Raw genomic sequence first — 16,918 nt, forward strand, 5'->3', positions numbered from 1 at the left:
CAGGACAGAAATCCCCTTTTTGGGGTGATTTCCCCCATTTTTGGGGCAATTTCTCTCCAATTTTTTTCAGCAATTTCTCTCCAAATTTTTCCCCAACATTTCACATTTTTCCCCCATTTTCAGGGTATTTTTGGGTCAAATTCCCCCATTTTCAGGTTGATTTCCCCCAAATTTCAGGGCAATTCCCCCCCATTTCTCAGGGTATTTTTGGGTGGATTTCCCCCAATTTTGGGCAGTGTTCTCACTCCCCCAGGGGCACGGGCAGAGGAGGCCCTCGAGGATCATCGAATCGATCCATGGGCTGCAGCCCCAGCAGGACAGAAATCCCCAGCAGGAAACCCCAGAGCAGCAGCGAGCAGGAGATCAAACCCATCCACCCCCCCGCCGTGAAGAACGTGGAACAGTCCGAGGCTGCGCCGAACACTGCGCCGGACACGTTGAATCCCTGGATCTGGGGGGGGAAAAGTAAAAATAAAAATTAAAATTAAATGTAGTTTAAAATCAGAAATGTAATTAAAAACTCTGCCGGACACGTTGAATCCCTGGATCTGGGGGGGAAAAATAAAATAAAATTAAAATTATTAAATGTATTTTAAAATTAGAAATATAGTCAGAGTTATCAGAGAAAATTGTAAAAATGTAAAAATTAAAAAACTCCACTGGACACGTTGAATCCCTGGATCTGGGGGGGAAAAATAAAAATTAAAATTAAAATTCTATGTATTTTAAAATTAGAAATATTATTAAAATTATTAGAAGAAATTATAGAAATATGAAGTGTAAAAAACTCCGCCGGAGACGTTGAATCCCTGGATCTGGGGGGGAAAAATAAAATAAAATAAAAATTATTAAATGTATTTTAAAATTAGAAATATAGTCAGAGTTATCACAGAAAATTGTAGAAATGTAAAAATTAAAATTCTGCCAGACATGTTGAATCCTTGGATCTGGGGGAAACAAAACCAAAAAGTTATAAATATTAAATGTATTTTCAAATAAAATATATTATTAGAATTACTAGAAGAAATTATAGAAATGTAAAAATTAAAAAACTCTGCCAGAGACGTTAAAATCCTTGGATCTGGGGGAAAATAAAAATAAATTATAAATATTAAATGTATTTTAAAATAAAAAATATTATTAGGATTATTAGAAAAATTGTAGAAATATACAAATTAAAGAAATGTAAAAAACTCCACGGGCGTTGAACCCTTGGATCTGGAAATAAAATAAATTAAAATTAAATATGTTTTAAAATAAAATATATTATTAGAATTAATAAAAAACTCTGCCGGAGACATTGAACCCTTGGATCTGGGGGGACAAAAATAAAAAATAATTAAAATTAAATACAGTTTAAAATCAGAAATGTAATTAAAAACTCAGCCGGACACATTAAATCCTTGGATCTGGGGGGGAAAAATAAAATAAATTATAAATATTAAATGTATTTTAAAATAAAAATAGAATTATTAGAAGAAATTATAGAAATATGAAGTGTAAAAAACTCCGCCGGAGACGTTGAATCCCTGGATCTGGGGGGGGAAATAAAATAAAATAAAATAAAATTAAAATTATTAAATGTATTTTAAAAATTAGAAATATAGTCAGAGTTATCAGAGAAAATTGTAAAAATGTAAATTAAAAACTCCACTGGACACGTTGAATCCCTGGATCTGGGGGAAAATAAAATTAAAATTAAAATTATATGTATTTTAAAATTAGAAATATTATTAGAATTATTAGAAGAAATTATAGAAATATGAAGTGTAAAAAACTCTGCCGGAGACGTTGAACCCTTGGATCTGGGGGGGGAAAATAAAAATTAAAATTAAAATTAAATGTAGTTTAAAATAAAATATATTATTAGAATTATGAAAAGAAATTATAGAAATATAAAGTGTAAAAAACTCTGCCGGAGACATTGAATCCCTGGATCTGGGGGGGAAATGGGAAAAAAAATATACATATATTTTTAATGAAATATTTAATAAATATTTTAATAAAAACTAAATATATTTGAAAATAAAGAGTATTATTATAATTAGAGTTATCAGAAAAAATTGTAGAAATGTAAAAATTAAAAAACTCTACAGGAGACGTTGAACCCTTGGATCTGGGGGGAAAATAAAATAAAATTAAAATTATTAAATGTATTTTAAAATAAAATATATTATTCCAATTATTGGAAGAAATTACAGAAATATAAAATTAAAGAACTAGAAAAAACTCCGCCGGAGACGTTAAATCCCTGGATCTGGGGGGGAATAAAATAAAATAAAATTGAAATTAAATATGTTTTTAAATAAAATATATTATTAGAATTAATAAAAAACTCTACAGGACACGTTGAACCCTTGGATCTGGGGGGAAAAATAAAAATTAATTATAAATATTAAATATAGTTTAAAATCAGAAATGTAATTAAAAACTCCACTGGACACGTTGAACCCTTGGATCTGGGGGGGAAATAAAATAAATTATATAAATTAAATGTGTTTTTAAACAAAAAATATTGTTAGAATTATTAGAAAAAATTGTAGAAATGTAAAAATTAAAAAACTCTGCCGGAGACGTTGAATCCCTGGATCTGGGGGGGAAATAAAATAAAATAAAATTAAAATTAAACAGGTTTTAAAATTAGAAATACAATTAGAGTTATCAGAAAAAATTGTAGAAATGTAAAAATTAAAAAACTCTGCCGGACACGTTGAATCCCTGGATCTGGGGGAAAATTAAAAATAAATTATAAATATTAAATGTGTTTTAAAATAAAAAATATTGTTAGAATTATTAGAAAAATTAAAGAAATGTAAAAAACTCCACTGGACACGTTGAACCCTTGGATCTGGGGGGGAACAAAAATAAAATAAATTAAAATTAAATGTATTTTAAAATTAGAAATATTATTAGAATTATTAGAAGAAATTATAGAAATATAAAGTGTAAAAAACTCCACTGGACACGTTGAATCCTTGGATCTGGGGGGAGAAAATAAAAAATTATAAATATTAAATGTATTTTAAAAAAAAAAAAATTATTAAAAACTCCACTGGACACATTGAACCCTTGGATCTGGGGAGGGGCAAATGGCAAAAAACATCAAAATTATTTTTTAAAAAATATACGAATTATAAACAAAATTACAGAACAAATAACATGCTAAAATAAACAGAATTTTAAATTACAAACTATTAGTAAAATGAGAATTACCTGCAGCTCTTTGGTCTCCCTCCAGCATTTTTGGGTTTCCCACCCAATATTTTCCATTTCCCTCATAATATTTCTGGTTTTTCACCAACATTCCATTTTTTTCCCCAAAATTTCAAGTTTTTCCCCCAATATTTCAGTTTTTTCCCCAATATTTCATTCTTCCCCACAATATTTCATTTTTTTTCCCCCAAGATTTCAGGTTTTTCCCCCAATAATTTGGGATTTTCCCCAAATATTTTAAATTTTTTCCCCAATATTTTCAGGTTTTCCACCCAATAGTTTTCCTTTCTCCCAAACATCTTTGGGGTTTTCCCCCAATATTTCCATTTTTCCCCCAACATTTCAGATTTTTTCACCAATATTTCATTTCCCCCCCAATATTTTGGGGTTTTTCCCAATATTTTCAAGTTTTTCCCCAATATTTTTGGGTTTCTCACCCAATATTTATCAGTTTCCTCCCATACACTCTGGGTTTTCCCCAATATTTCGGGTTTTTTCCTCAATATTTCATTTTTCTTCCCCAATATTTGGGTTACCTGCACCCCTCAATGGGATTTTTCTCCATATTTTTGGGATTTCCTTCCAAATTATAGGGTTTTTCCCCCAATATTTCAGGTTTTCCCCCAATATTTAATTTTTTCCCCAATATTTCATTTTTTTCCCCAATATTTCAGATTTTCCCCCAAGATTTTTGGTTTTTCCCCAGTATTTTGTATTTTCCCCCAATATTTCGAGTTTTTTCCCCAATATTTCAGATTTTTTCCCCAATATTTCATTTTTTCCCCAATATTTTTGGGATTTTTCCCCAATATTTTCAAGTTTTTCCCCAATATTTTTGGGTTTCTCACCCAATATTTTTCAGTTTCCTCCCATACATTTCAGGTTTTCCCCCAATATTTCGGTTTTTCCCCCAATATTTCATTTTTTCCCCCAATATCCCATATTTTCCCCCAACATTTTGGGGTTTTTCCCCATTTTTCGGTTACCTGCAGCCCCTCAATGGGATTTTCCCCCAATATTTTGGGTTTTTCCCCCAATATTTCATGTTTTCCCCAATACTTCATATTTTCCCCCAACATCTTGTTTTTTCCCCAATATCCCATATTTTCCCCCAATATTTTGGGATTTTCCCCCAATATCATGTATTTTCCCCCAATATTTCACATTTTTCCCGCAATATTTTGGGGTTTTCCCCAATATTTCACATTTTTCCCCCAACGTTTCAGACTTTTTTCCCCAATATTTTGGGGTTTTCCCCCAATATTCCATATTTTCCCCCAATATTTCATTTTTCCCCCAATATTTCACATTTTCCCCCAATATTTTCAAGTTTCCCCCAATATTTTTGGGTTTCCCACCCAGTATTTTCCACTTCCCCCATAACATTTCGGGTGTTTTCCTGCAGTATTTCAGGTTTTTCCCCAACATTTCAGCTTTTTCCCCAATATTTCATTTTTATTCCCCAATATCCCCTATTTCCCCCCAATATTTTGGGATTTTTCCCCAGTATTTCAGGTTTTTCCCCCAATATTTCCCATTTTTCCCCCAATATTTTGGGTTTTTCCCCCAATATTTCACATTTTTCCCCCAATATCCCCTATTTTGCCCCAATATTTCATTTTTTTCCCCCAACATTTCAGGTTTTTCCCCAATATTTCAGGTTTTTTCCCCCAATATCTCCATATTTTCCCCAACATTTCAGGTTTTCCCCCAATATTCCATTTTTTCCCCCAATATCCTGTATTTTTCCCCCAATATTTCACATTTTTCCCCCAATATCCCATATTTTCCCCAATATTTTGGGGTTTTTCCCCATTTTTCGGTTACCTGCAGCCCCTCAATGGGATTTTCCCCCAATATTTCAGGTTTTTCCCCCAATATTTTGGGTTTTTCCCCCAATATTCACATTTTTCCCCAATATTTCAGGCTTTTTCCCCAATATCCCGTATTTTCCCCCAATATTTCGGGATTTTTCCCCAATATTTCAGGTTTTTCCCCAACATTTCATTTTTTCCCCAATATTTCATTTTTCCCCCAATATTTCAGGTTTTTCCCCCCAATATCCCATATTTTCTCCCAATATTTTGGGGTTTTCTCCCAACATTTCACGTTTTTCCCCAATATTTCAGGTTTTTCCAGTTTTTTCCCCAACATTCTGTAATTTCCCCCAATATTTTGGGTTTTTCCCCCAATACTTCATTTTTTCCCCCCAATATTTCACATTTTCCCCCCATATTTCATTTTTTCCCCAACATTTCAGGTTTTTCCCCCAAAATTCCATTTTTTCCCCCAATATCCTGTATTTTCCCCCAATATTTTGGGGTTTTCCCCAACATTTCACATTTTTCCCCCAATATTTTGGGATTGTCCACATTATTTCAGATTTTTTCCCCAACATTTCATTTCTTTCCCCCAATATTTCACATTTTCCCCCAATATTTCATATTTTTCCCCAACATTTCAATATTTTTCCCCCAATATTTCCGGTTATTCCCTCAATATTTGGGATTTTCCCCCAATATTTTGGTTTTTTTCCCCAATATTTCAGTTTTTTTCCCCAATTTTTGTTTACCTGCAGCCCCTCAGTGGGATTTCCCCCAATATTTCACATTTTTCCCCCAACATTTCAGGTTTTTCCTCCATTATTTTTGGTTTTTCCCCAACATTTTGGGTTTTTCCCCAATATTTCCCATTTTTCCCTCAATATTTCAGGATTTTTCCCCAACATTCTGTAATTTCCCCCAATATTTCAGGTTTTTTCACATTTTTTCCCCAATATTTCACATTTCCCCCCAACATTTTGGGATTTCTCCCAAATATTTTGGGTTTTTTCCCCAATACTTCCCATTTTTCCCCCAATATTTTGGGGTTTTCCCCCAATATTTCATATTTTTCCCCCAATATTTCCCATTTTTTCCCCAATATTTCCATTTTTGCCCCCAATATCCTCTTTTTTCCCCCAATATTTCAGGTTTTTTCACATTTTTTCCCCAATATTTCACATTTCCCCCAACATTTTGGGATTTTTGGGGTTTTACCTGCAGCCCCAGGATCTTCACCCTCCAGCTGTTTGCTCTCTCTGCTGGGGAGGGGCAGCAGCCCCCCAGGCTCTTTGGTTTCCCCAATATTTTGGGTTTTTCCCCCAATATTTTCCATTTCCCCCATAACATTTCGGGTTTTTCCCCCAATATTTCACATTTTTTCCCCAACATTTCATTTTTTTCCCCCAACATTCCACATTTTTCCCCCAATATCCCATATTTTCCCCCAATATTTCACATTTTTCCCCCAATATCCCATATTTTCCCCAATATTTTGGGGTTTTTCCCCCCAACATCATGTATTTTCCCCCAATATTTCACTTTTTTTCCCCAAAATTTCACATTTTTCCCCAATATTTCACATTTTCCCCCAACATTTCAGGTTTTTTCCCCATTTTTCGGTTACCTGCAGCCCCTCAGTGGGATTTTCCCCCCAATATCCCATATTTTCCCCCAACATTTCAGGTTTTTTCCCCATTTTTTGGTTACCTGCAGCCCCAGGATCTTCACCCTCCAGCTGTTTGCCCTCTCTGCTGGGGGAGGGGCAGCAGCCCCCCAGGCTCTTTGGTTTCCCCAATATTTTGGGTTTTTCCCCCCAATATTTCACGTTTTTTCCCCAACATTTCATTTTTTTCCCCCAAAATTTCACATTTTTCCCCCAATATTTTGGGTTTTCCCTCCAATATTTCACATTTTTCCCCCAATATTTTGGGTTTTTCCCCCAATATCATGTATTTTCCCCCAATATTTCACATTTTTCCCCAACATTTCAGGTTTTTCCTCCATTATTTCAAGTTTTTTCCCCAATATTTCACTTTTTTTCCCCAATATCCCCTATTTTCCCCCAATATTTTGGGATATTTTCGGTTACCTGCAGCCCCAGGATCTTCACCCTCCAGCTGTTTGCCCTCTCCAGGGGGGGGAGGGGCAGCAGCCCCCCAGGGCTCTCCAGCTGTGCACAGCTCCAGCCCAGGGGGGAGGGGGCAGCAGCCCCTGGGACCCCAAAGCGGGCAGCAGGATTGTCCCCAAGGGTCACCCTGAGCTCCTCCAGCCAGAACCAGTGGCGAGCAGAGACGGGGAACCAGGAGAGACGCAGCAGGAAACTGGGAAAATTAACCAAAAATGGGATTTCTGACCCGAAAAATGGAATTTCTGACCCAAAAAATGGAATTTCTGACCCAAAAAATGGAACTTCTGACCCAAAAAATGGAATTTCTGACCCAAAAAACCCCCAAATGACCCCAAAAAAACCCAAAAATTAACCAAAAAACTGAATTTCTGACCCGAAAAACCCCCAAATGACCCCAAAAGACCCCAAAAATTAACCAAAAATGGAATTTCTGACCCAAAAAATGGAATTTCTGACCCAAAAAATGGAACTTCTGACCCAAAAAATGGAATTTCTGACCCAAAAAATGGAACTTCTGACCCAAAAAATGGAATTTCTGACCCAAAAAACCCCCAAACGTAACCCCAAGACAGGAAACCAGGAGAGACGGAGCAGGAAGCTGGGAAAATTAACCAAAAATGGGATTTCTGACCGGAAAAAATGGAATTTCTGACCCAAAAAATGGAATTTCTGACCCAAAAAATGGAATTTCTGACCCAAAAAATGGAATTTCTGACCCAAAAAACCCCCAAATGACCCCAAAAAAACCCAAAAATTAACCAAAAAACTGAATTTCTGACCCGAAAAACCCCAAAATGACCCCAAAATACCCCAAAAATTAACCAAAAAATGGAATTTCTGACCCAAAAAACCCCCAAAAGTAACCCCAAGACAGGAAACCAGGAGAGACGGAGCAGGAAGCTGGGAAAATGGGGAGAAAATGGGATTTTGGGTGGGAAAAATGGGATTTTGGGTGGGAAAAATGGGATTTTGGGTGGGAAAAATGGGATTTTTGGGGGGAAAAATGGGGTTTTTGGGTGGGAAAAATTGGATTTTTGGGGGGAAAAAATGGGATTTTGGGTGGGAAAAATAAAGAAAAATAAAGCAAAAAAAAAAAAAGGAATTTCTGACCCAAAAAACTGCAGAAAGTGAGATTCCCAACTCAAAAAACCACAAAAAGTGAATTTCCTGCCCCAGAAAAGCCCAAAATGACTCAAAAAAGGGAGATTTCCCAACCCAAAAAACCTCCAAACAGCCCCAAGAAGTGGAATTCCCAACCCAAAATAACCCTGAGACAGGAACCAGGAGAGATGGAGGAGGAAACTGGAGAGAGAGGGGAAAATGGGATTTTAGTGGGAAAAATAGAGAAATAAAGCAAAAAAAAAGGAATTTCTAAGCCAAAAAACCCCAAAAACCCCAAAAAACCCAAAAATCAACAAAAAAAATGGAATTTCTGACCCAGAAAACCCTAAAATGACCCCAAAAAGTGAGATTTCTGACACAAAAAAAACCCCAAAAGTGAATTTCGTGCCCCAGAAAAGCCCAAATGATAGCAAAATTCAAAATCCCCGTCCCAAAAAATGCAAAAAGTGAAATTCCCAACCCAAAAAACACAAAATAACCCTGAGACTGAGAACCAGGAGAGACGGAGCAGGAAACTGGAGAGAGAGGGAAAAAATGAAAAATTGACCAAAAAATGGAATTTTTGACCCGAAAAACCCCAAAATGACCCAAAAAACCCCAAAAATTAACCAAAAAATGGAATTTCTGACCCAAAAATCCCCAAAAAAACCAAAAAATCAACCAAAAAAAGGAATTTCTGACCCAAAAAACCCCAATATGACCCCAGAAAATGAGATTCTTTACTCAAAAAAACCCAAAAAGTGAAGTTCCTGCTTCAAAAAACCCAAAATAACCCTGAGACAGAGAACCAGGAGAGACAGAGGAGGAAACTGGAGAGAGAGGGGAAAATGGGATTTGTGACCAGAAAACAGAAAAATAAAGCAAAAAAATGAGATTCCCGACCCAGAAACCCCAAAATGACCCCAGAAAATGAGATTCCTGACCCAATAAACGCTAAAAAAGTGAAATTTGTGCCCCAAAAAAGTGAGATTTCCACAGCAAAAAGCCCAAAATATTGATGTTAATTAATAAAATATTGATGGAAATTGATGGTAATTAATTTCCATACCAAAAAAACCCCAAAAAGTGAAATCCTCACCTCAATAAATAAGGAAAACTGAAATTCCCACCCTGGAAAACCCCAAAATGACCCCAAAAAAACCCCAAGATGGGAAACCAGCAGAGACACAGGAGGAAACTGAGAGAGAGAGAGAAAAATGGGATTTGTGACCAGAAAACAGAAAAATAAAGCAAAAAAATGGAATTTCTGACCCAAAAAACCCCAAAAAACCCCAAAACCCCCAAAAATTAACCAAAAAATGGAATTCCTGACCCAAAAAAACCCAAAAAAACAAAAAAAAACCCCAAAAATTAACCAAAAAACAGAATTTCTGACCCGAAAAAACCCCAAAAATTAACCAAAAAATGGAATTCCTGACCCCCAAAAACCCCAATATGACCCCAAAAAGTGAGATTCCCAACCCAAAAAAACCCAAAATAACCCCGAGATGGGAAACCAGGAGAGACGCAGCAGGAAACTGGAGAGAGAGGGAAAAATGGGATTTTTGGTGGGGAAAAATAGAAAAATGGACCAAAAAAATGGAATTCCAACCCTGAAAAACCCCAAGAAATGGAATTCCCAACCCAAAAAACCTCAAAATGACCCCGAAAAGTGGAATCACCAACCAGGAAAACCCCAAAATAATCCCAAAAATTGAGATTCCTGACCCAAAAAACCCTAAAAAAGTGTAATTTGCACCCCAAAAAAGTGAGATTTCCACACCAAAAAGCCCAAAAAAATTAATGGTAATTAATGGTAATTAATTTCCATACCAAAAAAAACCCCAAAAAGTGAAATCCTCACCTCAAAGAACAAAGAAAACTGAAATTCCCACCCTGAAAAACCCCAAAATGACCCCAAAAAAACCAGGAGAGGAACCTGGGGGATGAGGAAAAATGAGGATTTGTGATCAGGAAACACAAAAAAATAGAAAAAAGTGAAATTCCCACCCTGAAAAACCCTAAAATGACCCCAGAAAGTGAGATTTCTGACACAAAAAATCCCAAAGGGTGAATTTTCTGCCCCAAAAAACCAAAACCAGTGAAATCCACACCCCAAAAAATGAAATTCCCAAATTTCATTTTTCATTGAAAAACCAAAAAAACCCCAAAATTGAAATCTTTACCCCAAAAAACCCCAAACAGTCAAATTCCCACCCCAAAAACCCCAATAAGAGGAATTCCTGACCTGAAAAAACCCAAAATTACCCCAAAAAATGAAATCTCTAAAAAACCCCAAAAAGTGAAATTCCCAACCCCAAAAAATCCCAAAAAGTGAAACTCCTGACCCAAAAAACCCAAAAATAACCCCAACATTGAAATCCCAACCCCAGAAAACCCCAAAATGACCCCAAAAAGTGAAATCCCAACCCAGAAAAGCCCCAAAAAAGTGAATTTCCTGCCCCAAAAAAACCCCAAATAACCCTGAGACAGGAAATCAGGAATTATTGACGTGAAAAAGCCAAAAATGAACATGAAATTTGAAATCCTCGCCTCAAAAAACCCCAAAAAAAGGAATTCCTGACCCAGAAAACCCCAAAATGACCCCAAGAAGTGGAATCATCGACCAGAAAAACCCCAAAAACCCCAAAAAGTGAGATTCCCGACCCAAAAAAACCCAAAATAACCCCAAAAAAAAGACATTTCTTCCCCAGAAAACCCCAAAAAGTGAAATTCCCAACCCAAAAAACCTCAAAATGACCCCAAAAACCCCCAAAGAGTGGAATCCTCACCTCAAAAATCCCCAATATTACCCCAAAAAGTGAAACCTTCACTCTGAAAAACCCCAAAAAATTGAATCCTCGCCCCAAAAAAACCCAAAAGGTGAAATTCCCAACCTGAAAAACCCAAAAATAAACCCAAAAAATGAGATTCCCAACCCAGAAAAACCCCAAAAAGTGAAATCTTCACCCAAAAAAACCAAAAAAATCAACGCAAAATTGAAAACCTCACCCCAAAAAACCCAAAAACCTGAAATCCCCAAACCCAAAAAATTAACCCAAATTTGAAATCCTTGCCCCAAAAAAATCCAAAAAAAGGGAAATTTCCACACCAAAAAGCCCAAAAAATGAGATTTCCACATCAGAAAAAACCTGAAAAGTGGAATTCTCACCCCAGAAAACCCCAAAAAGTGAAATCTGCACCTGAAAAAACCCCAAAAAGTGGATTTTCTGCCTTAGAAAAGCCCAAATGACCCCAAAAAGTGAATTTTTTGCCCCAAAAAAAACCCCAAAAAGTGAAATTCCCACCCCAAAAAACCCCAAAAGAACCGTGAAAAGCAAAATCCCAAAAAGACCCTGAGAAGGGAAATCTTTGCCCCAAAAAACCCAAAATTACCCCAAAAAAATGAAATCCCAACCTTAAAAAACCCCAAAAAGTGAAATTCCAGACCCTGAAAAACCCAAAATGACCCAAAAAATTGAAATCTTTGCCCCAAAAAACCCCAAAAAACCCCAAAAAACCCCAAAATAACCCCAAAAACTGAAATCCTGACTTCAAAAAACCCCAAAAAGTGAAATCCTCACCCCAAAAAGACCCCAAAATTCAGCCTGGGGGGCACTGAGGAGTCAGAGACCCCAAAAATTGCCCCAAAATGACCCCAAAAAAGTACCTCAGGAGCCCCAAAAGTTGCCCCTTAAAACCCCAAAGGGACCCAAAATCCCCCAAAATCCCCAAAATCCCCCAAAATCACCAAATTGCCCCAAATTTTCCCAAATCACTCACGTGATGTTCAAAGTTTTCCCAAAAACCTCTTTGTACTGCAGGACAAACCTGGGGGGAGAAGAGATCCCAAAATCACCCCAAATCACCCCAAAATTACCCCAAAATCACCCCAAATCACCCCAAAATTACCCCAAAAACTCCAAATCACCCCAAAAACACCTTTAGGACCCCAAAAACATCCCAAAATTACCCCAAATCACCCCAAAATTACCCCAAAAACTCCAAATCACCCCAAAAACACCTTTAGGACCCCAAAAAAAACCCAAATTACCCCAAAAATATCCCCAAGACCCCTAAAATTCCCAATCATCCCAAAAACACCTTTAATATCCCAAAAAAACCCCAAAATTACCCCAAAACCATCCCCAGGACCCCAAAAACAGCCCAAAACCACCTTTAAGACCCCAAAAATGCCCCCAAAATCCCCTCTGGGACCCCAAAACTTCCCCTAAAATCCCTCCCAGGACCCCAAAATCCCTTCTAGGACCCCCAAATCCCCCAAAAATCCCATTTAGGACCCCCAATCTCACCGAGCCTCCTGGAGGCTCCACAAGGACCCCCAAAACCTCCTCTAGGACCCCAAAATCCCCTTTAAAACCCCCAAATCCCCTCTAGGAGCCCCAAAATTACCCCAAATCCCCCCAAAATTCCCCAAATTTCCCCAAAATCTCACCGAGCCTCCTGGGGGCCCCACGAGGACACCCCAAAACCTCCTCTAGGACCCCCAAAATCCCCTTTAAAACCCCCAAATCCCTTCTGGGAGCCCCCAAAATTACCCCAAAATCCCAAAAAATCCCATTTAGGACCCCCAAATCTCACTGTGCCTCCTGGGGGCTCCAGGATGAAGCCCCAAAACCTCCTCTAGGACCCCCAAATCCCCTTTAAAACCCCCAAATCCTCCCAAATCCCCCCAAAATCCCCCCAAATCTCACCGAGCCTCCTGGGGGCTCCAGGATGACACCCCAAAACCTCCTCTAGCACCCCCAAATCCCCTTTAAAACCCCCAAATCCCTTCTAGGACCCCCAAAATCCCCCCAAAAATCCCCCAAATCTCACCGAGCCTCCTGGGGGCTCCAGGATGAAGCCCCCAGCTCCACGGTCGCCCCCTCCCCGAAGGTCAGGGGGGTCAGGTCCTGGTGTTGCCCCCCAAACCACACCGAGAGGTTCTGAGCCCACAGCAGCATTTTGGGGTCACCCTGGGGGGGCCAGCGCAGGGGGGGGGCAGCGGGGGAGACCCCCGGGGGGAACCCCAGCAGGGAGCGGCGGGGGAAGGGCGGGGAAACCCCCAGGGAATCCCCCAGGGAATCCCCCAGACCTCTGGGAACCTGTGGGGAAATAAAGGGGAAAAAAGGTTAGAGAGAACCCCAAAAACTGTGGAGAAATGAGAAATTTGGGGGGAAATTTGGGGGAGAGGTTAGGGGGGAAACCCCAAAAATTGGGGGGAAAATGGGGAAATAAATGGGAAATAAATGGGGAAATGGTTATGGGGAATCCCCAGGAAAACCCCAAGGGAATCCCCCAGGGAACCCCCGAGACCCCTGGGAACCTGCGGGGGAAATAATGGGGAAATGAATGTTATGGGGGAACCCCAAAAATTGGGGGGAAAAGGGAAATAAATGGGTAATAGTTATGGGGAAACCCCCAGGGAATCCCCCAGGGAATCCCCCAGACCCCCTGGGAACTGTGGGGGAAATAATAATGGGGAAAAAAGGTTATGGGGAACTGAAAATTGGGGAGAAATGAGAAATTTGAGGGGAATAAAAGGGAAAATTTGGGGGGAAAGGGAGAAATTTGGGGAATAAAGGGGAAAAAAGGGGGAAAGGAAGGGGAAATGAAGGGAAAATAAAGGGGAAATAGTTATGGGGAAATGGAAATTTGGGGGAAAAGGGAGACGTTAGGGGGAACCCAAAAATTGGGGGGAAATGGGAAAAAAATGGGAAAAAAATGGGAAAAATGGGAAAAAATGGGAAAAAAATGGGAAAAAGGGAAATGAAGGGGAAAGTAAAGGGGTAATGGTCACTCAGTGGTCACTCACTGGTCAGTGGTCACTCATGGTCACTCAGTAGTCACTCAGTGGTCACTCTCTGGTCACTCTCTGGTCACTCTCTGGTCATTGGTCAGTCACTGGTCCCTAACTGGTCAGTCACTGGGGTCACTGGTGTTGAACTGGGATGGGACTGGGCGGTCACTGGGGTCACTGGTCACTCACTGGGGTCACTGGTCAGTCACTGGTCAGTCACTGGTCAGTCACTGGTCAGTCACTGGTCACTCACTGGGGTGTCAGTGGTCACTCACTGGTCAGTCATTGGTCAGTCATTGGTCACTCACTGGTCAGTCATTGGTCACTCACTGGTCACTCACTGGTCACTCACTGGGGTCACTGGTCACTCACTGATCCCTAACTGGTCACTCACTGGGATCACTGGTGTTGAACTGACTGGTCAGTGGTCAGTCACTGGTCAGTCTCTGGTGGTCACTTGGTCAGTCACTGGTGACTGGTAGTGGGTACTGGGCGGTCACTGGGGTCACTGGGCAGTCACTGGAGTCACTGGTCAGTAACTGGGCAGTCACTGGGGTCACTGGGGTCACTGGGGTCACTGGTCAGTCACTGGGGTCACTGGGGTCACTGGGCAGTCACTGGTCAGTCACTGGTGTTGAACTGGGATCGGACTGGGCAGTCACTGGGGTCACTGGGGTCACTGGTCAATCACTGAGCGGTCACTGGGGTCACTGGTCAATCACTGGTGTTGAACTGGGATCGCACTGGGCGGTCACTGGGGTCACTGGGGACACTGGGGACACTGGTGTTGAACTGGGGACACTGGTCACTCACTGGTCAGTCACTGGGGACACTGGTCAGTCACTGGTCAGTCACTGGTGTTGAACTGGGATGGGACTGGGCAGTCACTGGGGTCACTGATCAGTCACTGGTCAGTCACTGGGGTCACTGAGGTCACTCACTGGTCAGTCACTGGTCAGTCACTGGGGTCACTGGTCAGTCACTGGTCACTCACTGGGGTCACTGGTCACTCACTGGTCAATCACTGGGCAGTCACTGGGGTCACTGGTCAATCACTGGGCAGCCACTGGGGTCACTGGGCAGCCACTGGTCAGTCACTGGTCAGTCACTGGTCAGTCACTGGTCAGTCACTGGGGTCACTGGGCAGTCACTGGTGTTGAACTGGGATGGGACTGGGCGGTCACTGGGGTCACTGGTCAGTCATTGGTCAGTCACTGGTCAGTCATTGGTCAGTCACTGGGGTAACTGGTCAGTCACTGGTCAGTCACTGGTCAGTCACTGGTCAGTCACTGGTCACTCACTGGTCAGTCACTGGTCAGTAACTGGTCAGTCACTGGTCAGTGGTCACTCAGTGGTCACTCAGTGGTCACTCAGTGGTCACTCATGGTCACTCAGTGGTCACTCAGTGGTCACTCACTGGTCAGTTGGTCACTCACTGGTCAGTTGGTCACTCAGTGGTCACTCACCGGCTCGCTGGCCGCGCTCAGCATTGCTGTATATGGAATTTGCTCTTCCTGCAGCAACTGCAGAACTTCACCCAAAACGGCATCTGGGAAATCCCAAAATTACCCCAAAATTACCCTAAAAATTACCCCAAAAATGATCCCAAAACACCCCAAAAATTGCCCTAAATCCACCCCAAAAATTACCCCAAAACACCCCAAAATTACCCCAAAACACCCCAAAATTACCCCAAATTCACCCCAAAAATTACCCCAAAATCCCCCAAAATTACCCCAAATTCACCCCAAAAACTGCTCCAAAATCCCCCAAGTTCACCCCAAAACTGATCCCAAATTCACCCCAAAATATCCCAAATTCACCCCAGTTCCATCCCAAAAACTGCCCCAAAACTAACCACAAATTCACCCCAAAACTGACCCTAAATTCACCCCAAAACAGACTCCAAAATACCCCGAAAATTACTCCAAAGTATCCCAATTCACCCCAAAAACTGCCCCAAAATACCCCAAATTCACCCCAAAAATGACCCCAAAATATCCCAAATTCACCCCAAATACCCCAAATCCACCCCAAATATCCCAAATTCACTCCAAAACTGACCCCAAATTCCCCAAATTCACCCCAAACCTGCCCTACAGAGACCCCAAATCACCCCATAGTGACCCCAAATCACCCCACAGACCCCAAATCATCCCATAATGACCCCAAATCATCCTATAGTGACCCCAAATCACCTCATAATGACCCCAAACCACCCCATAGTGACCCCTAATCACCCCAAAATGACCCCAAACCACCCCCCAGACCCCAAATCATCCCATAATGACCCCAAACCATCCCATAGTGACCCCAAATCACCTCATAATGACCCCAAATTCCCAAATTCCCCCTTAAATCACCCCATAATGACCCCAAACCATCCCATAGTGACCCCAAACCATCCCATAGTGACCCCAAATCACCCCACAGACCCCAAATCACCCCATAGACCCCAAACCACCCCACAGTGACCCCAAATCCACCTCCCAGTCTCTCCCAGTTCTCCCAGTTGCTCACCGTTGCTGCTCAGCACCTCCCTGGGGCTCAGCAGGCTGGAGCTGCAGAGAACAGAGTTATGGGGTTTTTATGGGGTTTCTGTGGGGTTTCTGTGGGGTTTTTATGGGGTTATGGGGTTTCTGTGGAGTTTCTGTGGGGTTTCTGTGGGGTTTCTGTAGGGTTATGGGGTTCCTATGGGGTTCCTCTGGGGTTTCTATAGAGCTATGGGGTTCCTGTGGGGTTTCTATGGGGTTTCCGTGGGGTTTCTATGGGGTTTCTATAGGGTTTCTAGGGGGTTTCTATAGGGTTTCTAGGGGGTTTCTCTGGGGTTTCTGTGGGGTTTCTATGGGG

The 16,918-nt window shown here is 40.8% G+C and overlaps 1 protein-coding gene across 1 annotated transcript; it reads right to left on the bottom strand.

Annotated features, from left to right (window-relative positions):
• Positions 1–145: 145 nt before the first annotated feature.
• On the bottom strand, positions 146–16,629 carry LOC146420429 (V-type proton ATPase subunit S1-like; the record flags this gene model as incomplete). The annotated part of the gene is made up of 6 exons (XM_085048285.1): positions 146–451; positions 7,126–7,357; positions 12,049–12,096; positions 13,105–13,373; positions 15,535–15,617; positions 16,589–16,629. Coding segments are annotated over 6 exons (883 nt in total), but the record flags the coding sequence as incomplete, so codon positions are not given.
• Positions 16,630–16,918: the final 289 nt, after the last annotated feature.

Source organism: Lichenostomus cassidix, unplaced genomic scaffold, assembly GCF_008360975.1.
Source record: "Lichenostomus cassidix isolate B80296 unplaced genomic scaffold, HeHo_3.0 HiC_scaffold_885, whole genome shotgun sequence".
Classification (NCBI taxonomy): Eukaryota; Metazoa; Chordata; class Aves; order Passeriformes; family Meliphagidae; genus Lichenostomus; species Lichenostomus cassidix.